Consider the following 27231-nt stretch of genomic DNA (forward strand, 5'->3'; position numbering starts at 1 on the left):
TAGAGGCAGATGTAGATATTTGATGGTGTTACAGATATCATCACAGGATGGAAGCAGTTCCTAGTAAATCCATCATTTGCAATTGACTGATGGCGAATTTGTCAATGCCAATGGTGTTCAAGTGGTGCTCCAGTTGTTTTGGGGATTGCACCCAAGGCAATTATTATTGTTGTGGTGGTGGTGATGGTGGTTATTTCATTTGTTTCTTCTTTGCTTCCATTCTTTTCCTTCTTCTTCTGCCTCAGCTTCACATCTTTAGGGGTCACCAAGCAATGGAACTTGATTTTGGACACTTTGACGAAAGAGATAAGGCGTCCAGAAACATGCGTGGCTCCCGAATGAACGGCCTGCCAAGTCCCACTCACAGCGCCCACTGTAGTTTCTACCGCACCAGGACCTTACAGGCGCTGAGCAATGAGAAGAAGGCAAAGAAAGTGCGTTTCTACCGCAACGGGGACCGTTATTTCAAGGGGATTGTTTACGCCGTCTCCAGTGACCGCTTCCGAAGCTTTGATGCCTTGCTTGCTGACCTGACCCGTTCTCTGTCTGATAACATTAATCTGCCTCAGGGAGTTCGCTACATTTACACCATTGATGGCAACAGAAAGATTGGCAGCATGGATGAACTGGAAGAAGGTAAGAAGGACAGCACTGTAGAGTAGCTCCGGGAAGGGTGGAAAGATGAGGAATGGCCCATGTTCCACCCCATGGAAGATGACACTTTATTCCTGATTCAGGGTGCTAAAATTAAAACTATGAATTTCAGTGGTGGGAATAATTTATCTCTGGGGGCAAGATTGTCCAAAAGTTTGTCAAAGTTCATATTTAATCCTTGGATGGATGCATATAATACTCTACATCAGTGTTCTTCAACGTTGGCAACTTGAAGATGAAGGTGGACCTCAACTCCCAGAATTTTCCAGCCAGCATGCTGGAGTTAAAGTCCATGCCTCTTAAAGTTGCTGAGAATACCCATCTTGAAATTTAATTTCAGAGTAAGCAACATTAAGGCAATCTCTGGGAAGGTTCTAATGCTGAGAAAGCTGGAAGGAAAGGGAAGAAGAAAGTGACCAGCATGCTGGGGGGAATTCTGGGAATGGAAGTCCACCCATCTTCAAGTTGCCAAGATTGAGAAACCCTGCTCTATATCATAGGACCTCCTTATTCTAGATTCACTGCAAGTATCTGGACATTTTGATGTGACCCACTGCAGTCATCTAAAAGTTGTCACCAAATTTTAATGTGTAATGTGATATTTTGTGGAAACGATTAAATCCTGGGCAGGATCCATGCCACCCAGGTGTAATTCAATCTAATTTATTTATCAAACAGTGTCTTATTTTTGGACTTGACTGAACATAAGAATCAAGTGTGATCCTCCCCTCAAATTGTACACTGTGGCTGTCCAGCCCAGCCCTCTCAAGCCTGCTTTTTTGGAGTACAACTTCCATAAATCTCAGACAGCATGGGCAAGATGACCAGAGATTATGGGGGTTGTCATCTTGTCCATCGGAAAGGATCGAATCTATCTTGATAATCATTTATTCTGGTTGTGACTTCGTCTTAGTCATCCCCTCCGAAATCCTTTCAGTAGATGGGGATCTCTCTTGCGCATTTCTCAGTGGTCCTCTTGCCCACCTAATTGCAATCCCTGCAGCATAAGGAAGAAATAAACCCTTGTTAGAAGATTAGAAGTTCTAATCCACCCTGTTTTAAATATGGATTTCTTCCCCCCAAAGCTTAAAATACATTGCTGGGCAAGCAGCGTAGATGCGAATCTAGAAAGGCATGTAATTGAATGATCTCAGTCCAGATGGTGGGTGTGTATTTGTGCACATGTTTCCATAACTTGCACTGGAAGTGGGATGCCTGCTCATTTAGCCGGGGGCTGATGTCATGTCTTGTACGTTTTCTGCCTCTCTGTAGTGACAGGCATTCTGGTGGGCTTGCAGAGAAGGAGTCTCGGTGGACCATTAGTGACTTGCCTAAGGAGGAGATACGGGTACCCATCTGTGGACCCATGAATTACATTTAGGAGGTTTAGCTCCCTAACTTCGGAGCATCTGTGTATCTAAATGATCCTGTCTACAATATATTTGCAGATTATGAGTTTCTAGACAGGCTGCCATACCTTCTAGATTAGGTCTACTATTACACTTTTTGCAATGTATCTGAGAATTATGAATGCAGGAGGTTGGAAGTCTGCTTTAAGACTTAAGTCTTCTAATGTTCTCAACACTCTTTAGGAAGCCTTAGCATTTAAGCATCCTTTCTATGCATTATGTGGTAAAGTAGCTGTTCTTGGTGAGCATGAAAGCTTTGAGCAAATATTTTGCAGTGGGTGTGACTGGCTGAAGGCGTGTACACTCTGCCTGCATCCTGCAGAAATGCTTCAGCGTGTGTGAATGCAATCTGTTCAATTTGTGCACTTTGTGCCTGGGTTATTCGTCACTCACCAGCTGACGGGCTCTGAGACCACCGATGGTGCAATATGGAGAGGCAACAAAGCTAAATGCAGCTTGCCTTAAAGCTTGCAAGATTAGCCAAAAACAGCGGTGGGGAATTAAATATAATGCTGATGTCATCCCTGCTTTGGAAATTTGCGCTAGAATGTGCTTTTTTTCCCCTTCTTCTAACCCTAATGAAAAAGCAGAATTCTATTCTTTGCTGCAGTAACAATGAAGGAAAAAGCCCCACCTTTATCTTCTTTTTTATAATAATAATAAAAAAAGACTTGCCGAGCCTTATGCACTTTTAGCTTAAAGGTTTTTTTAAAAATCTTTTTAAATCTTTTGATCAGAGGCTCTTGTTTTAAACGTTCATCTGGGAGGCAGCCTGCAGGGTGTGTCTCTTTGTCTGGAGTGGATGTGCTCAGTGTGTCTCCAAAGTGCAAGCTCGGAGGGGGTGTCACTTTGGTTTGCCCCTGGGGGAAGGGGTGTCTTTTGAGGGAGGGAGGGGGCTCCAAACTCTTCTGAGCTGGGAGGGAGGGAGGGAGTATGGCTCTTGTAATTGGCCTGCCGGAGAGAAAGAAAGCTGGCAATGGATGCAGTCTTCTCGGGAGGAAAGCTTTCCATATGGATCCAATCAATTTTATATCTTTGCAATGTTACATAGCAAGGCTGGAAGGAAGATCTGCCCAGAGAGATTCGGGGAGAGAGAGAGAGAAGAAATCTTGCCTCTGTTGGAAGGGCTGATAAAATGTGAAGCACAATGAAGAGTCTATTGACAAGATCTTCACACAGGTTTTAAACTTTGCTTGGATGGTAGTGGGTACATCTGGATTTGCAGCTTTCTATCCCTCAGGGCATAGCTGGGCTTCAGTCATTATGTTTCTGGAGATGCAAGGTGGACTTAATCACAGGGCTTCTTCTGCTAGGGGCTTCCCTGAGGCTTCCAGGTTCCCAAGACTTTTTGCCTCTTGTACCAGAGGCTACCATTTTGAATGATGTCATTCTCCTTGAAAACGCCCCCAGAGTGAGAATTGAAAAGAGTGACATCATGGTTATCTGTAAGGCACCAGAACTGCTTTGTTACCCGCTTCTCATGGGGGATTTTGTTCTATAGGAAGTAAAGGGCTTCCACCAGAGTTAATGGAGAATGGAACCTTCTTTGTTTTCATGAATGGGATTCTTTGTCTTCATCTTGCTGAAGGCCGAATGGTTTCATTTCACACACACGCTTGCCTTCACTTCACACAATCTCACCAGCTCGATCAAAACCTACAGGCTGCCTGTGTTTAAGTTGCTAAGCTTAGTTAGTTTTAACCTTGGTTTATGTCTCCTGCTGGCTTACAGTGTGGTACAAATTCTCTGAGGGAGGTGGTTGGTTAAGAAAAAAAATAGAAATCAGTAAGTAAGTAAATAAGTAAGTAGGTAGGTAGGTAGGTAAATAAACAAACAAAATTGAGCCTAGTTGAATTAGTTGATGGTTCAGCTACCGTGCAAACCCAAGATGTGGGTAAGTATGTTGTGTGAATATGGCCAATTGTAGGATATTTCCTAAAAAGTGCTATTTTTGAACTAAGGAAATATCAGGAAATAAAGTAACCTAGTTAGAGCTTCACAAATGACTTTGAAAGAGATGGAAAAGGATGTGATGGGAGAAATCTATGCGCAGCTGGAGCAAATCCTAGCTAGACTTAAGGAGAGAGGTGTTCAGTAAAAGCCCCAACTGTATCTCAATTCACTGCCTGTGTATGTAGGGGAAGGAGTGGCAGAATCTGGGGGAGGAGTCAAGAGAGGGATCAGCCTAGAATCCCTATGTAACCACAAAGGAAGTACCATATTTTTCACACTATAAGACACACTTCCACTCCCCCCCCCAAAAAAGTGGGTGAGTGAATATTGCAGCAGGGGAGGGGGGTTGGTATGGCAGCCACATTCTCTGCCTGTCACCACTACCACTTTTCACTGCCACCGGAGAATGCTGGAACCTTTGCTGCTAAGCAGCTGATTGGCAGTTGGATCGGCCTTCCGGAATACCACCAATCAGCTGTTCTGATTGGCAATCAGCTAATCAGTGGCGATAGGCAGCGGCAATCCTCACCAGCTGGAACAGCTGATCGACGGTATTTCAGGAGTAATAGATCACATTTTCCCCAAAATAAAACTCTGTCTTATATTTTTTTGCCACCAAAAATGCACCATTTTACTTTTTGTGGGGGAAGAGGGATATCATCCACTGACTCACCTCACTTGCACACATCACCCCTGGCTTCCTTTTTGCTGTCAGAGACCTTCAGAAACGTCTTATGCAGCCAGCAAAGCTTCCCTGAAGCTCTCTGTAGTCCATAATAGAGCTCCAGATCCATCCAGATCCACCTCAAAAATAATAAGAACTCCCCAAAAATAAGGCTAAGACTTTTTAGGGGGGGGGGGTCAAAAAATAAGACCATGTCTTATTTTTGGGCAAACACGGTAGATAGATAGATAGATAGATAGATAGATAGATAGATAGATAGATAGATAGATAGATAGATAGATTATGATGGATGATCCATTTTCAGTCCAAGTTAGAAGTCAGGATTGCAAAAGACCTTTTTTTTAAAAAATCAGTGCAGTAATACAATGGGAAAGGAACGAAAGGTTACTTAGGTAAAATTATTAATGCCAGGCAGACAAATTCCTATGCATTTTCTACCTGTTTCTATTCCATTTGATGAAAATGTCTTTTAGTAATGCTTTCCAAGGAGAAGACCATTTCAGACAAATTCTGATAATGGCTGTGCCCATTTTCTTCCCCAGATAATATTTTTCTCAGCTTCTTTGACTTTGAGCAATCATTTTTCCATGGGCTTTACTAGAGTGTGGCTAGCCAAAGAAGCTAGACAGCAAATCTTCCATCTAGGGCTTGCAAACTTTAATGATGAGTTAGTCATCATTTTGGCTCTGAGAAAAAGATTTGAAAACATCCAACAGTGGTTTTTCCTGTCAGTAAAGGAGAATACTCTGTTTCCCTGAAAATAAGATCTACCAGATGAGAAGCGCAATCAGGATTTTGAGCGCATGCATTAAAAAATAGCCCTTCCCCCGAAAGTAAGCCCTCCTTGAAATATTGCAACACAGCAGCAGCCATGAGGTGACCACGCTCGCCACCTCCTGTACCTCAAAAATAATAAGACCATCCCTGAAAATAAGGCCAAGCGCTTATTTCAGGGTGTCAAAAGAAAATAATAAATCTTATTTTGGGGGAAACATGGTATTTGTAGCTCAGGGTTGAAATGAGAGGTCCTTTGCGTTCTCTGAACTTGGTTGTTTTCCTGCAGAATGTTTCATTATCCAAAGTAGGTAACATTATCAGTGCTAGGGTGATGTTGATATATGATCCATCTCACTTGGGTAATGAAACATCTGCAAGGAAATACCAAGGATCCCTTAGAGGTTTTCTATTCTCACCTTCTATTCTACCCTAATCACATTACAAACAATTGAGTGGAAATACAGTGTTAGAATGTATTTATTTATTAATAAAGCCGCCCACAATCTCTTACGAGATAGAGGCGGGTGACATAACAAAATAATAAATAAATAAATTATATTTAAGAGCCGAGGTAGCGCAGTGGTTAAATGCAGCACTGCAGGCTACTGCTAGATCAGCAGTTCAGCGGTTCAAATCTCACCGGCTCAGGGTTGACTCAGCCTTCCATCCTTCCGAGGTGGGTAAAATGAGGACCCGGATTGTTGGGGGCAATATGCTGACTCTCTGTAAACCGCTTAGAGAGGGCTGAAAGCCCTATGAAGCGGTATATAAGTCTACTGCTATTGCTATTGCTATTATCTATTTAAAATAAATCTCACGTTCAAGCAGCTCTTCAACCATAGATTGGGCCTCCTATATATAGTAAGCTTACTAAAACTTTTCTACTAAGCCTTGGGGAAGTGTGCAGGTTTAATTTAACAATGCAAAGTGGTTTGGGCTAGATTTTGAGCCATGCATTTTAATGTGTGCTGGGAGGTGAACTTGAAATAAAGAAAGACATTAATCGCCTGCACTTTATATATATTACCAGCAATGCTATCTGATTAGTAGTTACACTGAGATACATAACTCATATCAGAAAGCTACTTTCCATAGTTAGGGGCTAGGTGTATGCAGGAAGGCAAGGAGAAAAGATTGATGGGAGGGAAATCTGCCAAAGATTTTTGACCCCAAAGCTCAACAAAAATAAGAACAAGTATATATAATAATGTGGATTCAGACTTAAAAAGTGGAGTGTAAGTCTCCCTCACGCTGCTAGAGTTCAGCAATAAAATGCAATAGAGCACAATAGAGCAACATATGAAGAATGATGCAGGAATTGGATATGTCTAGTTCTGTGATGGTGAACCTATGACACATGTGCACAGGTGGCACACCGAGCCCTCTCTGCTGGCACATGTGCCATTGCCCCAGGTCAGTTCTCTGTAGCATTTCTTTCGTGAGTTTCTGTTTCATGCAAACATGAAACAGAAGCTCACGGAAGAAAAAGATCTTACCTCTTGCTGCGCTGCCAGTGTTGGATTCCCCCCTTCAAGCCAGATGGTCTTCGGGTCTCTGCTGCGCATGCGGGCATGTATGCGCTTTGTGCATGCTTGCATGCGTTTGGGCATGTGCATACACAGTTTGGGCACTCGGTGGATAAAAGGTTTGCCATCATTGGTCTAGTTTAATGAAAAGAAGGACATGATAGCAGTGTTTCAATGTCTGAGGGGCTGTCACAAGAAGAGGGAGTCAAGCTATTCTCAAGAGCATCTGAAGGCAGGACAAGAGCAATGGGTGGAAACTAATCAAGGAGAGAACCAACCTAGAACTAAGGAAAAAATAGCTAACAGTGTAGCAATGAAGCAATGGAACAACTTGCCTCCAGAATTGTGGGTGCACAAACACTGGGGTTTTTATGAAGAGATTGGACAATTATTTGTCTGAACTGTATAGGGTTTCCTTTTGAGCAGTGAGTTGGACTAGAAGATCTCCAATGTTCCTTCAACTCTGTTATTCTGTTATTCTAAATTAGTCATCAGTGCTAATGGAGATTTTTCCTGTACGGTAGATTGAGAGGGAATGTTTATTGGGAATATAGCAGGAAAGAAAAGATTAGGATGTTTCAACCCTTTAATGGGATGATTTGATATGATGACAAGTCAGCTGAACCATGAAATTAGATCCATAAAACAACACCTTTAAAAAGAGCTGGTAGCAGAGTTGGGGGGGGGGGGGGGGACATGGCCAGTCTTGGAGTCTGGGGAAAGCTCAGACAAAGTCTCTGTGTCGGAGGCAGAGAGTGGTCCAAGGCCATCTGGTAGTTACATGGTGCCTCCAGAGCCTGACATCAGCAGGCAGAAGAACAATCTGAGCCTGTTCCCAGTGTGTGCATGCACAGAACTACTAGAAAGCGAGAACACTTAAGACAAAAAGGGAGACTCAGGAGTAAGGCTTGGAGATGATTGGCCCCTTCCATAAGACATAAAAGAAGAGCAAATGGACGTGAGTTTTTGCAGGAAGCAATTAGTTCATCTAGTAGGTTCAAGTTCTGAGAAATCCTATTTGACACTGTGCTCCATTTGGCCTTGCAAAACTAATGCCAATTAGGTCTCTGGCAGCGTTTCAAGGGAGATAAAGGTGAGTGCTTATCAACATTCCCCTGAAAGACTGCGGCAACTCGAGCAGACATCTGTCAGACTCTTTACAGACTGTTTGTGAATCATTATGGGCTGTGAATGACCATAATTCACAACTGTTTAAATACAAGAGGGATTTTATGCTTTCTCAGGAAGCCTATGTCAGAACAAAGAGCACTTTTCTTCTCAGAAATAACAAGTCCTTATTTCCTGTTCATCTTGAGAAGGAGGTATCTCCATGACCAAAAGTTGACATTGAGGGAAACTTAAGTCATCTTGCACAGATTAGAAAAAGCTAATCTCCTTCTATTCCAACCTTCATGGCCCACCTATCAGGCCTGCAGTTATAGCCCTTTTAGGATCTTTGGCCTGCCGCACTCTCTATTATTTCTCTATGCTGTTTCATTAGTGTAGTGATTGGGAGGGGGAATAGTAAGGAGTGGAATTGTAGAATGTGTTGTTGTCATAATCGAACATTCCTTTCTAGAAATCAAGGTCATCCTTTGTCTCTGCACCTCTGCACCTGACCAGAACTAGATGGGTGGAAGCTGCCAGCATGGCAGAGGAAGATTGGACCATGTGATGAACTTGTGGATGTGGGGGCAAGATATTGAACTTTCAACTGGGTGGGAACCCCAGGAAGTTTTCAGATTTGGGATTCCCACAGATGTGCCAACATGTCTGTCTTATTAAATTGGAACTTTAAGGATAGCTCTGCCTTGGACTCTGATTTAATTCTGCACTGACATTATCCCAAATCTCCTTTTAAAATAAATCACCAGCAAACCCCGCCCCCTGCAGGCGGGCTGGCGACGTGTGCTGATTTCCCAATGCTGACTGACCTGGTCAGCATAAAATATCACCGAAGAAAATGAGCTAGACAAGACGGCCCTCTGCAAAGGTTCAAAGGGCGAAGGAATTTCTGTTTGAAGTTTCTTTGCAAAGCTTCGAAGTGCAAAGTAATTTCTGCGCCTGGGAAGATGTGGTCAGAGGAGGCTGGAAAGGCTTATTCTGCACATGGCTAGAAGCAACAAGATGTTTGAAAGTCCCAGATCAATTTAAGCAGCTAAATGTGAGTGATGCTCCCCCTCCTTCCCCAGCCAAGGCTCAGGGGAAAAAAAACTGGAGTGGAAATTTTGACTCCTTCCAAACAGCAATAAATGAAATGACCCATTACCCTGCAACTGAGCTGAAGACAGATTCTTTGTTAAAATGAGGAATTCAAACCAGTCAGCAGGAAGGATTTTGGCTAACATCCCTCACTAGCCAGTCATCGAAAATTGGGCTGCAGCTTGTGAATCAAGCACCACCAGGTTGTGCTTTCTTCCCAGGTTATGGATGGCAGAGATGCCACTGGGCAACATGGGAAATCCTCCAAGCCAGCAGAGGGGCCTTGGACCATACCCTGACCCTGCCAGCCACTGATGGTTGGCCTGCAACCTGTCAATCAAGCAACTCCAGAATGGGTTTCCTTTCCAGGTCATGGATGGGAGAGATGCCTGTGGGCACCTGATCTCCCTCAGCAGATGGCACCATGGCAGAATACTGGGCAGTGGCAACCCAGGGATGATCCCTTCATTGAGTCCAGTCCCACCTGCAATGCCCCAACAGGTTCTTATCCCACCTTCCTACAGAGAAGAGTCTTGACAATGGAAGAAGGGATGAATGAGGGAGAAGCTGCAGGATGGATAGCAGAACAATGTGATGAGGCGGTTCCTAAGTTTAGAGATGTAACTAGGTTCCTTCCCTCGTGGGGGCCAATAAAATGCCATCATTGCTGTCAACTTGGCCACAGAGTGTCGGAGTGCTTGGCTCCAGCCCCAATGCCACAAACGTGCGCACCAACCACCACGGCAGTAAAGAGAAAGCCCCAGATGCCACCAGAAAAGAGTCATCTGGGCCAACAACTTCTGGGAGAGGATCCCCAACCTAAGGTGATTAAGAGTCCAATGGGGAGGCCTCGGAGGATGGAAATGCCGAAGACGACCCAATGGTTAGTGCACCCATCTGCCCCTTCGCCTTCCAAGTCAACCTCCAAGTATCCAAAACGGGGGAGGAAGGGGAAGTTGAAGCAGTCGTGGACACTGGTTGCACTCGATGCTTAATCAGCATGTCTATTGTAAAGCAACTAGGCATATGCACAAGACCTCTAGCTGTCCCATTTGGGTTGAGCAGGTAGATGGAACGCTAATTAGAGGGGCCCCAGCCATGCTAATAACTGAAATGGTGAAGTTACAAGTGGGCCGCCACTATGAGATTCTCAGATTCATTGTGGCTCCAGAGATGCTGGAATATATTATCTTGGGCTTGCATGGCTTAACAAGTGGAAGCCTACGATAAAGTGGGAAGATGTCGGTAGGAAATTGATGGTTGCGTTTGGGCCACTACCACCTGTGGAGGAAAAGGGCCACCCAGGGACGATTGAACCCAAGAGCCCAGAACCTGAAGCACCTGCAGCAGAGACAAAACCCCAGGGATCCAACAAGTACCAAAAATCTTGTTGGGGGATATTTTGTCGAGAAAACCACAGAACAACAGTAAGAAGGGAGAAGTTGTTCACCCCATCATTTCTTCCTCCCACCAAAAGACAGCCAAAGTCACTAACCAAAGCCAGGATAAGCTGATGACAGCTATAAAATTGGCGCTCCCACAGACCAGTGACTCAACAATAACCAGGATATTCAAACAATGGAAATGGATTAGCCTAGAAGGGGTCAAAACTGTACATCCCTGCAGGGTTGAGGTTGGAAGTTCTACAGCAAAGCCATGAGGCGGAACTAGGAGGCCACTTTGGATTCTTAAAAATGCTCCACCTTGCCAGGCATCAATTTTGGTGGCCAAAAATGAAAACGGAGGTGGAAGATTACGTAAAAGCTGTGCTACTTGCGCAACATTGAAAACACTGCCGAAGAAGTCCCCTGAACTACTACAACGAGTGGCCAGGTGGGATCCCAGGAAGTTTTCAGATTCGGGATTCCCACAGATGTGCCAACATGTCTGTCTTATTAAATTGCAACTTTAAGGATAGCTCTGCCTTGGACTCTGATTTAGTTCTGCATATTTGGAACGCTGACACCACCATTATCATAACAAATAAAGAGTTCATCTGCAGACTTTATTTGAATGAAGACTAAGCTTGGAAGATACCATAGTTTTTAAGATGTCTTCATGCTCAATAGGTCCTGAATGCAACTGATACCCAACTCTGTATTAAGACATCATCTGTGCAATAAATATCTGGAATAAAGAAATTCAGGGTGCCTCGCTTCAATATAGTGTGTGTGTAGTAATATTTTCTCCAGATGGTTTATGTCACACTGTAAAAAAATATCCTCCTATCCCCAAGGGTTCTTATCCTGTTGTGCTGAAATTATGTTATTTGTTATGATATCATGTATCTCCAGAGGATTCAACTGAACTGCAGAAAGGGAAGGGGCTTAAGGAAAAACAACATTGGAACTATTTTGTACATTCATATTGTATAGATTTCTAGAGCTTCTAATCTGAAGTGACCTAAAATTTAAACAGAATAATGAAGAGTGGGCTAGATCCCACGAGATGGGTGGCATAAAAATTTAATAGATAAATTTTAACAAATGGTGAATCTCACAGACTGGTTTTAAGAATGTAAATATTTGTAAAGTAGAAAAGGGTAATGAACACAACACTCCAGATATCACGGTTGTCGAGAGCCGAAGCGTACAATTTATTGATATCGCTCTACCAGGAGACGCCAGAGTCGAAGTAAAAGAATTGGAAAAAATCACGAAATATTGCGACCTGGCCCTCGAAACTACAGGGTTATGAATGAAACATGTAACAGTGATACCCATTGTCATCAGGGCACTTTGTACCATGTCCAAAAATTTGACAAAACGCATCAAGAAATTGCAGCTTCCTGCAATAACACCAGTGGAACTGCAAAAAACTGCACTACTTGGAACATCTTATATTTTAAGAAGATACTTGGTTGATACCTAGGATGCTGGCAGCAACCCGTATCAACCACTAGCACCAGTCAATGGTATTTGTGAAGCATTTTTAAACGTTCAGTTGACTGAGTTTCATGTTTAATGAATTAAAGAGATAATAATAATAAAAAGAGAACATTATAAAAACAACAGAAACAAAAGCAGAATATAAGGAAAAACAGCTGGATGACAGATTAAATAGATGGAAACCAAAGCTTTACATGGACAGCACTTAAAAGCATTGAAGGAAAATGTGATAACAACTTGACATGGGCATGGCTTAAGACGAGAACCATCAAGAAAGAAACGGAAGGTTTAATACTTGCTGCTCAAGAAAAATCACTGCAAACTAATGCCATGTAAGTGAAGATACAAAAATCCATTGACAATCCAAACTGCTGACTTTGCAATGACAAAGTTGAAACTGTTTAACATTTAATATGTGAGTGCTGCAAAATCGCACAAACTGATTACAAAGCTAGACATGACTGAGTTGCTAAATTAATCCACTGGTCATTATGTAAAAAATACGACTTGCCAAAAAGTCATGGGAATATAAAGTGAAAAAAGTTGTAGAAAATGAAAAGGTGAAGATCTTGTGGGACTTTCAAATACAGATGGGTCATCATTTGGAACACAACACACCAGATATCACAGTTATCGAAAACCTAAGTGTACAATTTATTGATGTCGCTGTACCAGGAGATACCAGAGTCAAAGAAAAAGAACTGGGGAAAACACACGAAAAATTGCGACCTACTCGATTATGGATGAAACATGTAACAATGATACCCATTGCCATCGGGGCACTTGGTGACCATCTCCAAGAATTTTACAAAATACATCAATAAATTGCAACTTCCTGCAATAACACGAGTGGAACTGCAAAAAACTGTGCTACTCGGAATATCGTACCTCTTAAGAAGGTGATTTAGAGATTTATTATTAATATTTGTAGGCCGCCCTTTTCCCTGAGGGGACTCAGGGCGGCTCACATAAAATAGGGGAAGGGGAGATACAGACATTAAGGTAAGACATATAATAAAATAATAAACAACATACATTCATCATTCGGGAGGTACTTGGTTGATGCCTAGTAATACACAAATTTGGGGAGCATTCCATATTTTTATACCTTTGACAAAACAACATCTGCTTATCCCACGTCACTTATAATGTTCATACAATACTAGTTTGATTAACCATGAATAAACCACAATTTACTGTGTTGACACAATCATAAACCCAAAGAAATGGTCATGGTGGCCTAGTGGTGAAGCTAATCGCCTCCCGTTGAGAAGGTTGAGAGTTCAATTCTAGGTAGTGGCAGATGTGTCTCTCTCCAGGGACAAAGAAAAAAAATGTCTGCTGCAACCTCCACGTGGCATCGGGAAAGGGATCTGGCCAGTAAATGCTCAGCTCCATCCAAGTTGCCCCGACTCTATCCCACATTAGTTACGGGTTGAGAGGTGCCTAAGAAATATGTTATGATGTAAGACTAGGTATGGATTTAGAGGTGAGCTGTAATTTCCTGGCAGTGAAACTATCATCATTTCATAGCTGAAATACAGATGGCAGTGCTTAGCCAATTTGAGCTGAAGCCTTGATTAATCTTTGGATGAGGAATCAGCAGGGTATTGTAGGTAAGTAGGCCAAAATGAAAGATACAAAGAGAAACAGTTCACATTGATTATTCCTAATATACACAAATGGCTTTATTTAAGGAACTTAGTTTAAGGAACAGCATTCCTTAATATTCTCAAAATAATAATAGAAAACAGCTGGTGCTAAATTCACCATCATCATAGAATATTTGTCTCTGACTGAAGTTCAGTACAAAATTCAGAAAATCAGAAATTGGTAAACTTTTCATAATTGTAATTAATATTTTTAACTGAAAACCTCTGTGAGTTGGTCATAAGCCAAACACACCATTTTTCTTCCTTTTTTGGCGGGTAGGCGATGGGGGAGAGAAGATTCATGTTATTCAACTTATGTCAAACCTCTTTTAAGACTTACCTCGGCTTTCACATTTTTCCAACCTCAAAATATCAGGAAACCACACTATTGTATTCTTCAGGTCACGTAAAGTGGGAAAGTTTGGTTTCTATTTTTTTAAAAAATTACAAAGATGTTTCCTGTACTTGAAACCCAGAATTAAAAATAGAGGATGTGAATTTGAAGCTAATCTCAAATTATGGATTCCCCCCCCTCCCCCCCCTCCCGCCAGCCTTAGACTGGTCCAGTAGAATTCACATTACAAACGTAACAAGAGGGAGCCGATTAAATGATTTAGGAGATGTACACCATTCACAGTGCATTGTGACAGTGCAAGGAAAGCTTGTGAGAATATAGGTGGCCCTTGATTTTTGTTTGATCTTGTGACTGTGAGGATGCTGCAATGGTCTTAAGTGTAGGAACTAACCACAAGTCATTTTTTCCCAGTCAGGTTGTAACTGAATGGTCCTTAAATGAATGGTTGCAAGTCAAGGGTGATCTGAATATTGTGGATTGTGTAAAGTAGATACTTGGAATAACCAATCAATCACAGTAGAGCTAGAAGGGAACTTGGAGGTCTTATAGTCCAACCCTCTCCTCAAGCAGGCGATCCAGTGGTGGCTAACCTTTTTGTCGCCGTGTGTCAAAAGTGTGTGTGCGTGCACCAGTGCACACATTCATAATGCAATGTGTGCAACCCCTGCACGTCCCACATGCATGTGTGACCCCCCCCGTGCTTCACCTGCCCATACGCCTACTCACCCACCTGCAGAAGCATGTGTGTCTCCCATATACGCCCCCCATGCATATGCGGCAGGGACCTGAAAACCAGCTGGCCGGTGGGAGGTGCACACCAGTGGTGGGTTTCAAATTTTTTTAGAACCTCTTCTGTAGGTGTGGCCTGCTTTGTGGGAGTGGCTTGCCGGCCATGTAACTGGGTGGGCGTGGGCAACTTGTAAAATGTGGTGAAACTCACTTAACAACGTTCTTGCTTAGCAACTAAAATGTTGGCTCAGAAACTGGCATTGAAGTGTGCAAGTCTTAAAGCTGTCAAATTACAAGACCCTTGCACCCCTAACCCTTTAGGGAAAAAAAACCCAGGGGTGTTCAAACGTGACAGCTTTAAGGCTTTAAGGTTTAGATAGGACTCTTAGAGGTGGCAGGGCGATTGGTGAGCCAGCCAATCAGTGAGTGACAGGTGGGGCAAGCGTGGTGCAGACAGGCATGGGGAGGGAGCTGGAACTGGTTCTAAAAGGCACAGTAGATTTGTGGAACCTCTTCTAGAGAAGAGGTTAGAACTGGCAGGAACCTACCCCTGGTGCAAACCAGGGGTGGGTTTCAACCAGTTCGTGGCAGTCCCCGCGAACCGGTTGGTCGGCGAACCCGGAAGTAAGTAACTTCTGGGAACGGCGAAGGGCCCACCCGCCCGCCCACTCTCCTTACTGGTCTTTGAAGGCTTCTGTGCTTCCACGCAGGTGCATGGCACATACAGTGCCTGCGCGATTCTCCGCAAGCAGCTGGATGGCACATACAGCGCCTGCGCGATTCTCCGCGAGCAGCTGGAGCATCGCGCAGGCGCTAAGACACATGCGTGAACTGCACGCGTGCACGAGGATGCCGCTGGCCCCGTTCTAACCGAATCGGTTGGAACGGGATTAGCAACCCACCACTGGTGCACACGCATGTGCGGTGGAGCTGAGCTGGGGCAAGAGCTTGCATGCCTGCAGAGAGGGCTCTGTGTGCCACCTGTGTTGCGTGTGCCATAGGTTTGCCATCATGGCCCTATACCATTTCTTATAGGTGGTTGCCCAATCTTTTCTTACAAACTTCCAGCACCCACAACTCCTGAAGGCAAGCCATTCCACTGGTTATTTGCCCTCACTGTTAGGAAGTTTCTCCTTAATTCCGGGTTGCTTCTCTCTTTGGTTAGATTCCATCCGTTGTCTCTTGTGTTGCCTTCTGGTGCTTTGGGAAATAAGTTGAGCCCCCTCTTTCTTTGTGGCAGCCCCTCAAATACTGGAATGCTTCTATCATGTCCCCCTAGTCCTTCTTTGCTCTAGACTAGCCATATTCAGTTCCTGCAACCGTTCTTCACATATTTTAGTCTCCAAGCTTTTAATCATCCTAAGAGCCAAGGTGGCGCAGTGGTTAAATGCAGCACTGCAGGCTACTGCTAGATCAGCAGTTCAGCGGTTCAAATCTCACCGGCTCAGGGTTGACTCAGCCTTCCATCCTTCCGAGGTGGGTAAAATGAGGACCCAGATTGTTGGGGGGCAATATGCTGACTCTCTGTAAACCGCTTAGAGAGGGCTGAAAGCCCTATGAAGCGGTATATAAGTCTACTGCTATTGCTATTGCTAATTGCTCTTGTCTTCACTTCTTCCAAAGTCTCAACATCTTTTTTTTTAAATGTGGTGACCAAAACTGGATGCAGTACTCCAAGTGTGGCTGTACTAAGGATTTATAAATCAGTATTAATCCTTCGCATGATTTTGATTCTATGCCTCTGTTTACACAGCCAAGGATTGTATTAGCATTTTTGGCTGCTAGCGCATGTTTAAGTGATTGTCCATTAGGACTCCAAGGTATCTCTCACAGTTACTGTTTTTGAGCCAGGTTTCGCCTAATCTCTTCTTGTACCAAATTGATTAGTACTAATTAATTAATTTGTGATTGATTGATTTGTGCTAATTTGTACCAAAACCCTTGGGCTAGATTTCTAGTATTACATACTGTGATACTCTAAGAATCTCAGCATCTTGACTGCTCATAGGATAGGGTTAGTTCTTGCTGTAAATATCACTTGATTGGATTGGTGAGAATGCAGGTACCTTTGTCTATTTAAGGAAATATTGACATCCATTCGCAGCCACCTGTATCATTGCTGCTTCCCCTACACTGATAATTTGCATTTCCCTCATGTATGCTATGATGACAGATGCATTGATTTATTTATACTGCCCGAATCCATTTCCTACTGCAGAAAGCTCTCAAGGCAATTGACTAGCGAAAGTAATTTGAAATACACACAGCCTCATCTTTTCACATCCCTGTTCTGAAATCAAAGCTAAAATAATGAAATTAGTCAGCATTTTCTCGTTGTCTTATTAAAAATGTGCTGCCTTTCCATCTCTTCAAGGAGGGACCTAGAGAGAGAGAAAAGGGGAAGAGAAAAATGCCAGCAAATATATCTTCCTGTTTTATGCTTGATTAAACCAAACGGCAAGGGGGAGAGAAGAAGGAGATGAAATTAAATTACATTTGTATTTCATATTCTTCACTTGAGGTGAAATTGGTATTAATGCTGCAGTATCAAAAGAGAGGCCATTATTAACTCCCATTTCCTTGAAGATTTTTAGAGCTTTCCTTGCAAAAATACTGGAATTCTTACCATATGTAGAACAAAGAAAGCTCTTTTTTTGAGAATTTTGCAATCAAATGAGGACAATAAAGGAGAATATTTACATCTCAGGGTTGAAATGAGGGGTCCTTGGTGCTCTCTGAGCTTGGTTGTTTTCTTGCAGACATTTCACTAGCACTGATGATGTTACCTAGTTTGAGTAAGGGAAGATCTGCAAGAAAACAACCAAGCTCAGAGAGCGCCAAGGAGCCCTCAAGTGAGGACAGGTAAGGATATTTTGGCATGGTGGTAAGGCAACAGCAGAAGGGGGGGGGGTAAAATTAATTTTGGTCAACACTAAATTAGTGCTAGCTTTTTTCAGTGTTTAATTGTCTACTGTTTAATTCTATTGGTAAGGGACACTGTTTCATTTTTCTGAAACAGACAAAAATAAAATTTGGGTTCTAGCAAGACTAAACTTAGAATAGAATAAAATAGAATAGAATGGAATTCTTTATTGGCCAAGTGAGATTGGACACACAAGGAATTTGTCTTTGCAGTGCCGATGATTGCAGTAAATATAAAAAGACAAGATACATTCATCAAGAATCATAAGGCACAACACTTAATGATAGTCATTGGGTACAAATAAGCAATTAGGAAACAATATCAATATAAATCATAAGGATACAAGCCACAAAGTTAGTCATACAGTCATAAGTGGGAGGAGATGGGTGATAGGAACGATGAGAAGACTAAGAGTAATAGTAATGCAGCCTTAGTGAATTGTTTGACAGTGGTGAGGGAATTATTTGTTTAGTGTTCGGGGCGAAAAACTGTTCTTGTGTCTAGTTGTCTTGGTGTGTGCAGTACTCTATAACATCATTTTGAGGGTAGGAGTTGAAACAATTTATGTCCAGGATGCAAGGGGTCTGTAAACATTTTCACGCCCCCCTTTTTGACTCGTGCAGTGTACAGGTACTCACTGGAAGGCAGGTTGGCAGTTTTTTCTGCAGTTCTGATTCTCCTCTGAAGTCTGTGTCTGTCTTGTTGGGTTGCAGAGCCAAACCAGACAGTTATGGAGGTGCAGATGACAGACTCAATAATTCCTCCGTAGAACTGAATCAGCAGCTCCTTGGGCAGTTTGAACTTCCTGAGTTGGCGCAGAAAGAACATCCTTTATTGTGCTTTTTTGATGACGTTTTTGATGTAGGTGTCCATTTTAGATCTTGCGATATGTTAGAACCTGGAAATTTGAAGGTCTCTACTGTTGATACTGTGTTCTTTAAACAGAAAAATAGCAAACCATGATGTCCAAAGTGGTCTAAAAAGTGGAATGTGAGGAAGCCAAATGCCAGGTACGGTTTTAGAATTAGGAGACAAGTCAGAGGAAGAGAAGATACTCCAAATATTTCTCCCAGAATCTCAAGTCATTCTAGACAGAAATCAACCTATTCTCCAAAGCACTTGAGGGCATGACAAGAATTAATAGATGGAAACTTATCCAGGAGAGAAGCAACTTAGAATTAAGGAGAAATTTCTTGTCACTGAGAACAATCAATCAATGGAACTACTTGCCTCCAGAAGTTGCAGGTGCTCCATCACCAGAGGTTCTTCAGAAGAGATTGGACAGCAATTTGTCTGAAATGGTATAGATTAGACTAGAGTCTCCTGCTTAAGCAGGAGTTCTGAGTAGAAGACTTTCCAAGGTCCCTTCCAACTATGATTCTATAATTCTGTAACTTTCCTTTGAGGGGTTGACATCTCTTTTCTTTCTTATCTTTTGAGATTTGAAAATGTGCTTTTCTTCTCCCTTACTTTCACAACGAATGTTTGGCAAGTCAGGAAGCCTCACAGCACTGCCTTGTCAAACAGTGATGGTAAATGTAAAGAAAGAAGGCACGGCTAACAACTTAACATGGTTTTTCTAGAATTTGGTTCTTTCCTGCCCTGCGTTCATTCCACTTTGAGTGTTATCACCCCCAGCCCCCAACAAGCTGGACATAGCTGAAGCAGAGTGAATGTTCAACCACATCAATCATTCACAGATCCTGATATAGAGCAGAAATATGACACAGAAATTCACCATCTCCAAATGCCCTTTGGAGAAGGACTTCTCTGGGCAATGGATTAAATTGCCCAACAAACGTATCCCTGATTAAAATCTATCAGGCTCTTGCCACAACCTATCAGTTCTCCTTGACAATTTATTGAGTGTTCAACTGTTGGGTAACGAATCACGCAAACCCTGAAGCTCGGTCATTGCTCGGTCAAAAATGGGAGGAAATCCTGCATCCTTTCTCTGTAGCTTGGGAACATGCCAAAATCTGAATGTTTACTGTATTCTTGTCAATTGTCGTTGAGGTCACTTTGATGAAATTGCTAGCAAGTTTTGAAAACTATCTTGAGCTCCTGGATGAAAAGTTATAAATATAATATAGTATTTATTTTGCAGATGTCATTTCAGTCTGGGACATGGAGCAGATAAATGACCAGTAAATCTCTTAATAATTTATGTTAGCAGAATAACAAAGTTGGAAGGGACCTTAGAGGTCTTCTAGTCCTACTCCCTGCTCAGGAAGGAAATCCTATACCATTTCACATAAATGATTGTCCAATCTCTTTTTGAAAACCTCCAGTGATGGACCACCCATAACTTCTGAAGACAAGCTGTTCCAATGGTTAATTGTTACCAATTAACAATGTAGGAGTCCCTCAAATATTGGAACATTGCTATCGTATACCCCCTAGTTCTATTTTTCGAATCCCTAGCACCACATAATGGAGTGAGCTCCCGTTACTTGTCCCAGCTTCTGCCAACCTAGCAGTTCGAAAGCACGTAAAAATGCAAGTAGAAAAATAGGAACCACCTTTGGTGGGAGGGTAACAGCGTTCCATGCACCTTCAGCGTTTAGTCATGCCAGCCACATGACCACGGAGACATCTTCGGACAGCGCTGGCTCTTCGGTTTTGAAATGGAGATGAGCACCATTCATCCCTCTAGATTCGGAAATGACTAGCACATACATGCGAGGGGAATCTTTACCTTTACCTTATTAAAAGCAAAGTCAGGAAAGAAGATGAATATCAGATGAAATGCCACTGAGAGACAGAATTGCTGGAGATAGCAACTGTGGCGACAGAGATGTGGAGATACATAAACTACAAAGGGGGACAAGCGATAATTCTTCCTATTAACTATATGTAGAATTATTTCAGCAATCAGAACTTTGATTGCCACCTTTGTGTTGGCAGTTTACTATTATAGTGCTTGATTGGGGAGATGGGAGTGAAAAGATTCTGGCTAGTCATTGTTCTAAAATTGTCTCTCTTCCTCCTGTAATGAGTAGACATAAGGTTGGGTTTGTTAGATACATTGCAATGTCAAAAATTAATTACATCCATGACAGCAGTTATGTTACTTGACAAGACTCTTTCACTGCAGCTGCCTTTAGATTCTTTCTCTTTTAGTGGTTTCAGTATAATATAAACATGACCCTTTGAAATTGGCTAGGTTCCAGGAAATTGTTCTTTCAGAGCAGCAAATTTAGCCTCATTGTTTTTCCTTTTCCACATTTAATTTAAGATTCTTTTTTCTAGATCAGGGGTCTCCAAACTTGGCAACTTTGAGACTTGAGGACTTTGAAGTCACAATGGCATGGGAAAAAGTGACATGGCTTTTTCCCCCCACATAACCAGTGGTGGGATTCAGCTGGTTCACATCTATTCGGGAGAACCGATTGCTAACTTTCTAAGCAGTTCAGAGAACCGGTTGTTGGAAGAAATCTCCTATTGTTTTTCCCCACTTTCCAGGGCTAATCCTATAAGGAAGGCAGGCAGGAAACATTCTGGCGTTGTTTTCAGCCTAATCTTTATTGCCCTGCTTACAGAAACTGCCTCTCCGGTTAACCCTTTTTACACTGTAACAGCTAAGATGAAGCGCCCATCGACCTGAGTGATGTTGAGTTGGCCACGCCACACAGTCACATGGCCACTGAGCCTCGCCTACCCAGCTGGTAATTTGGGTAGAAAACCAGCTGTTAAATCATTAGAATCCCATCACTGCACATAACCATTGCAGCATCTTCATGGTCACATGATCAAAATTCAAATTCTTGGCAACTGACTCATATTTATGATGATTGTGGTTTCCCAGGGTTGTATGATCACCTTTTGTGACCTTCTGATTCATTTAACAACTATGTTCCTAAGTTAACAACTGCAGTGATTCACTTAACATCTGTTGCGAGAAATGTAATAAAATGGGGCAAAACTCACTTACCAACTTTCTCACTTAGCAATAGAAATGTTGGGCTCATTTTTTCCAGGGTCTGCAGGGGAAGCAAAAACCCTTCCACTATTTCTCCAGAAAGCAATGAGTGTACTACTACTTCTGGGAAATTATACCCATGGAAAATATTTTTTCTCTCATGATTTCCCTTGAGAATTAATGGAAGTATAGAAAAAACAGAGGAATTGCAGACCACTGGAGGAAATGTTGCATCATGAAAGAGAGGATAGTTAGCACTTGTTTCTTTCATCTTGGAATGAATGAATGAATCAACCAACCAACCAACCAATTGTAAAAATCTGAGAGATGGGAGACGAACTAACTTTCTCTGAGTATTGAGATATTGGCTTTATTTTTGTGTTGTGCTGTAGGTATGTTTTGATGTAATGTTAGATGCCCAGAGTTACTGTGTTGAGCTGGGTGACCACATAAATCAAGTAAATAAACAAACAAACATATACATGTTTGATTTTTGTTGTTTATTGGTCTTGTATGCCGCCCACTCCCGAAGGACTCCGGGCGGCTTACAATAAACAAGGAAAGGGGATAAATAGACAAAACAACACTTTAAAAATACACAACATTCACAGTTACCGTGGGGCTGGGTATTTCAAAAGCCCCCCGGCCTGCTGGAGCAGCCAGGACTTAGTGGCTTTGTGGAAGGCCGGGAGGGTAGTAAGGGTCCGGATCTCTACGGGGAGGTCGTTCCAAAGGGCTGGAGCTGCAACAGAGAAGGCTCTCCCCCGGGGAGTCGCCAGCCGACATTGGCTGGCAGATGGAATCCGGAGAAGACCTAGCCTGTGAGATCTGATCAGTCTATGGGAGGTAATTGGCAGGAGGCGGTCTCTCAGGTACCCAGGTCCAATGCCATGTAGGGCTTTATAGGTAACAACCAGCACCTTGAAGCGGGTCCGGAGACTAATGGGTAGCCAGTGCACCTCGCGGAGGATAGGTGTAACGTGGGTGTACCTGGGTGCACCCACAATCGCTCGCGCGGCTGCATTCTGGACTAGCTGAAGTCTTCGAACACTCTTCAAGGGCAGCCCCATGTAGAGCGCGTTACAGTAACATGCATTTCCATTAGGTGTATTCAAACAGAGAATGCTAACTCTTGGTGGCCAGATAGACTCAGATGGAGAAGATGATAGAGATGGATGGATGGATAACAGAAAAGATGGTCTTTAAGAAGCCACCTGCATTCCACATTTGACTTCTCTCTTCAGAGATGTCCAAACCTCTATGGCTATCCTTCCTGCTGAAAAGAGCTTGCTTCTGCCCTTAATAAATATCCCTATATTTTCTGTTCTTCACAGGAGAAAGCTATGTATGTTCATCAGACAACTTCTTTAAGAAAGTGGAGTATACCAAGAATGTCAACCCAAACTGGTCAGTCAATGTGAAAACCTCTGCCAACATGAAAGCTCCTCAGTCTCTGGCCAGTAGCAACAGTGCCCAGGCGAAGGAGAACAAGGATTTTGTGCGTCCCAAGTTGGTGACCATCATCCGGAGTGGAGTGAAGCCAAGGAAGGCGGTGCGCGTGCTCCTGAATAAGAAAACAGCTCATTCTTTTGAGCAGGTGCTCACTGACATTACCGAAGCCATAAAGCTGGAAACTGGAGTCGTTAAAAAGCTGTATACATTGGATGGGAAGCAGGTAAGGCCTTTAAACCTTCTGCTCAGCAGTGGGACAAACAAGGACATAGCAACCTTTTGGTAAATTGGTTCCAGTTATGGTCAAGCCATAAGCTTATGTGGAAGAGAATTGAATTCTTTATTGGCCAAGTGTGATTGGACACACAAGGAATTTGTCTTTGGTGTATATAGAATAGAATAGAGAGTAGAGTAGAGTAGAGTAGAGTAGAGTAGAGTAGAGTAGAGTAGAGTAGAGTAGAGTAGAGTTGAATGGAGAATAGAGTAGAATAGAATAGAATATAGAATAAAGTAGAGTAGAATAGAATAGAAAAGAATGGGAGTAGGAGTAGGAGTAGGAATAGAATATAAAGTAGAGTAGAGTAGAATAGAAATGAATAGGAATAGGAATAGAATATAGAGTAAAATAGAGTAGAGTAGAGTAGAATAGAATAGAGAATAGAGTAGAGTAGAATAGAATATAGAATAAAGTAGAGTAGAATAGAATAGAATAGAGTAGGAGTAGGAATAGAATACAGAATAAAGTAGAGTAGAATAGAATAGAATAGAGTAGGAGTAGGAGTAGGAATAGAATACAGAGTAAAGTAGAGTAGAATAGAATAGGAATAGAATATAGAGTAGAATAGAGTAGAATAGAATATAGAATAAAGTAGAGTAGAATAGAATAGAATAGAGTAGGAGTAGGAATAGGAATAGAATACAGAGTAAAGTAGAGTAGAATAGAATAGGAATAGGAATAGAATATAGAGTAAAGTAGAGCAGAACAGAACAGAACAGAATAGAATAGAATAGAATTCTTTATGGCCCAAATGTGACTGGACACACAAGGAATTTATCCTTGGTGCATGAGCTCTCAGTGTACATAAAAAGACAAGATACATTCATCAAGAATCATAAGGTACAACACTTAATGATAGTCACAGGGTACAAATAAGCAATCAGGAAACAATCAATATCAATATACATTGTAAGGATACAAGCAACAAAGTTACAGTCATGCAATCATAAGTGGGAGGAGATGGGTGATAGGAACAATGAGAAGAGTAATAGTAATTGTAATGCAGCCTTAGTGAATAGCTTGACAGTGGTGAGGGAATTAGTTGTTTAACAGAATTAAGCAAACAAAAACATAGCCATAAACACATAAAAAGAGTACATATAAATGGGGACAGTAGGACAGGGATGGTAGGCACGCTGGTGCGCTTATGCACGCCCCCTTAGGGACCTCTTAAGAAATATGTAAGGTCCATGGTAGACAGCTTAAGGTAAAAGGTATGGGGGTTAGAGGAACCAACAACAGGATCAAGTAGGGAGTTCCACTCATTTACTATTCTATTGCTGAAATAGTTTTTCCTGCAATCAAGTTTGTATCTAGTGATAGCCCTTGTGTTATTTCAGTTGAAGTAAAAGTAGTCATTAACAGGTAAGACGTCATGGCAGATTATCTTGTGCATTAAACTCAGGTCGGAATGTAGACGGCATAGTTCAAGGTTATCCAGGCCTAAAATTTCAAAATTCCTGGTGATATACGGAATTTTATTACGAGCACAGGAGTTGAGTACTCTTCTTGTAAAATACAGTACCTCTGGACCCTCTCTAATGTTTTGATGGAATTGTAGAGCATTTCACCAAGGCAGCCAACTTGGATCAAAAGATGAAAAAAAATGCTTCAACGTAGTGGTTCATAGGCTGAAATTTTTGAATCCACCTAATCTTAATCTGGAGTCTAGAATCCAGAAACTAGACTTCTTAAATTCATATGGTCCTTTCAGGAGAGTCTTTTTCTTCTTTTGTGTCTCTTAACAAAATTTGATTTCTTACTCTGACTGATAGAGGTCTTGTATTGGCCAACTGATTTGGGTCATTTGAAATGTCTATAATTCAGATTAGCTTCTCTTGAGTTGTGTATGAGATTACATTTAGACTAATGTGATCTATTGTGAACCTGGACATCATGTTAGTAAATCGTGGGTTATGATTTAACATGATCTGTGGGGAAGTACCTTCTATGACTTATTCTAAAACCATAAAATCACCCAGAACTTCCTCCTGCATTATTATAAATGCACTGGGAAATAAGTAACATTTGCGCATTGATTCAAACTATTCATTTAAACGTAAAGAAGAAGGGAAGGAAATATCATTCCATATATATATATATGTGTGTGTGTGTGTGTGTGTGTGTGTGTGTGTGTGTTATATTTGTGCTGATAAATAAATAAAGGGAGACTAGTATAGATCTATTTCAAGCTATTTAGCTCTCATCAGCTAGGCATACCCTTACTGGGATTCGAACCTGTGCTGTGTTGCGTCTTAGGCAGATGTGTTAACCACTCAGCCACAGAGTTCGACTCCTTATCAGCCAAGCCAGGGTGAAAGGTATCTATTTAGAGTTACAACCCCCGGTATGCCCAAATATTTATCAGCACAAATATAACACAAATGTAACATAAAGGCAACAGTAAAAATATTGGGTTTCTGTCTGGATGGTCTCTTGTGACGAGCCGATGGACAGAGAATGGAAGTAGTGATCTTCCTCCCATATTTGAGCATACCGGGGGTTGTAACTATAAATAAATAAATAAATAAATAAATAAATAAATAAATAAATAAATAAATAAATAAATAAATAAATAAATAAATAAATAAATAAAGTCATTTCAATATTTTTAGGTACTGCAAAACTTAAATCTATTTTAAGGGGGGGAACAGCACTGAAACAATACTATGTATAAATAAAAAGAAAGAGAGGGAGGAAAGGGCAGCTTGTAAATATGTAATTATAACCTAAATAATTCAAGAATGTTGAGCCAAATTGCTTGAAAATCCTCTCTCCTGTCTCTCTGCTGAAAACCTGCCCGTTCACCCAAGGAATGATGCCTTCAACTTAATCAAACGTGGGGGTAATTCATTAAATAATTCAAAAGCCAAGGTGTCCTTATTCAAATCCATGTACTCCCAAATTTGAAACTGTAATCCTTTTTCCTGCCCTTTACAATCAATATATCTTTTACCCTTGTTTTCTCTGATGTCCGTTTTTTTTATACAAGAAGCCATGATGTCTAAATGAATGTCCAATGAAGCTCAAAATTAGCCTGCTAAAGTGTCCACCATCTGCTCCCCGATTTGTCATACCAGGGGCAGCAGGAACTAAATTGTCACTACAGTTTGCATCACGGAGAGAAGGGCAGCCAATGTTCAGAGAATAGCAGGTGCAAAATGGCTGGGATTCTAATCACTAGGAATATTCCTCAAAAGACAGCTCTGTGCAAGCAGTTTTTTTTTTTTTTTTTTAGAGTTTGGTCTCTCAACACTTAACGACAGTGAGCTTGTCAGCTGGAAAGCTGGCAGCCTAGGTTCGAGGCTCCAGCACTGCATAACAGGGTGAGCTCCCGTTCCTTGCTCCAGCTCCTGCTCACTTGGCAGTTTGAAAGCAAGCCTATGCGAGTAGATTAATAAGTACCATTTTGCTGAGAATGGAACAGCATTCTGTGTGCCTCGGCATATATACACTGCAGTCATAAGTGGGAGGAGATGGGTGATAGGAACAATGAGAAGACTAAGAGTAATCGTAATGCAGCCTTAGTGAATAGTTTGACAGTGGTGAGGGAATTATTTATTTAGCGGAGTGATGGTGTTCAGAAAAAAACCTGTTCTTGTGTCTAGTTGTCTTGCTTTGCAGTGCCCTATAGCATCATTTTGAGGGTAGGAGTTGAAACAATTTATGTCCAGGATGTGAGGGGTCTGTAAATATTTTCACAGCCCTCTTTTTGACTCCTACGCAGTGTACAGGTCTTCAATGGAAGGCAGGTTGGCAGTAACTGTTTTTTCTACAGTTCTGCAGTTCTGTTTGTTCTGCAGAGACTGTCCTCTGAAGTCTCTTGT

The 27231-nt window shown here is 42.0% G+C and overlaps 1 protein-coding gene across 1 annotated transcript in view; it reads left to right on the forward strand.

Annotated features, from left to right (window-relative positions):
- The first annotated feature begins 258 nt into the window (after positions 1-258).
- Positions 259-27231, forward strand: part of DCX (doublecortin) — a 215652-nt gene continuing 188679 nt past the window's right edge. The window contains exons 1-2 of the mRNA XM_032228529.1: positions 259-636; positions 23010-23350. Coding sequence (XP_032084420.1) covers positions 273-636; positions 23010-23350 — 705 coding nt within the window. The 5' untranslated portion in view covers positions 259-272. The remainder of the gene's footprint in view (positions 637-23009; positions 23351-27231) is intronic.

Source organism: Thamnophis elegans, chromosome 12, assembly GCF_009769535.1.
Source record: "Thamnophis elegans isolate rThaEle1 chromosome 12, rThaEle1.pri, whole genome shotgun sequence".
NCBI lineage: Eukaryota > Metazoa > Chordata > Lepidosauria > Squamata > Colubridae > Thamnophis > Thamnophis elegans.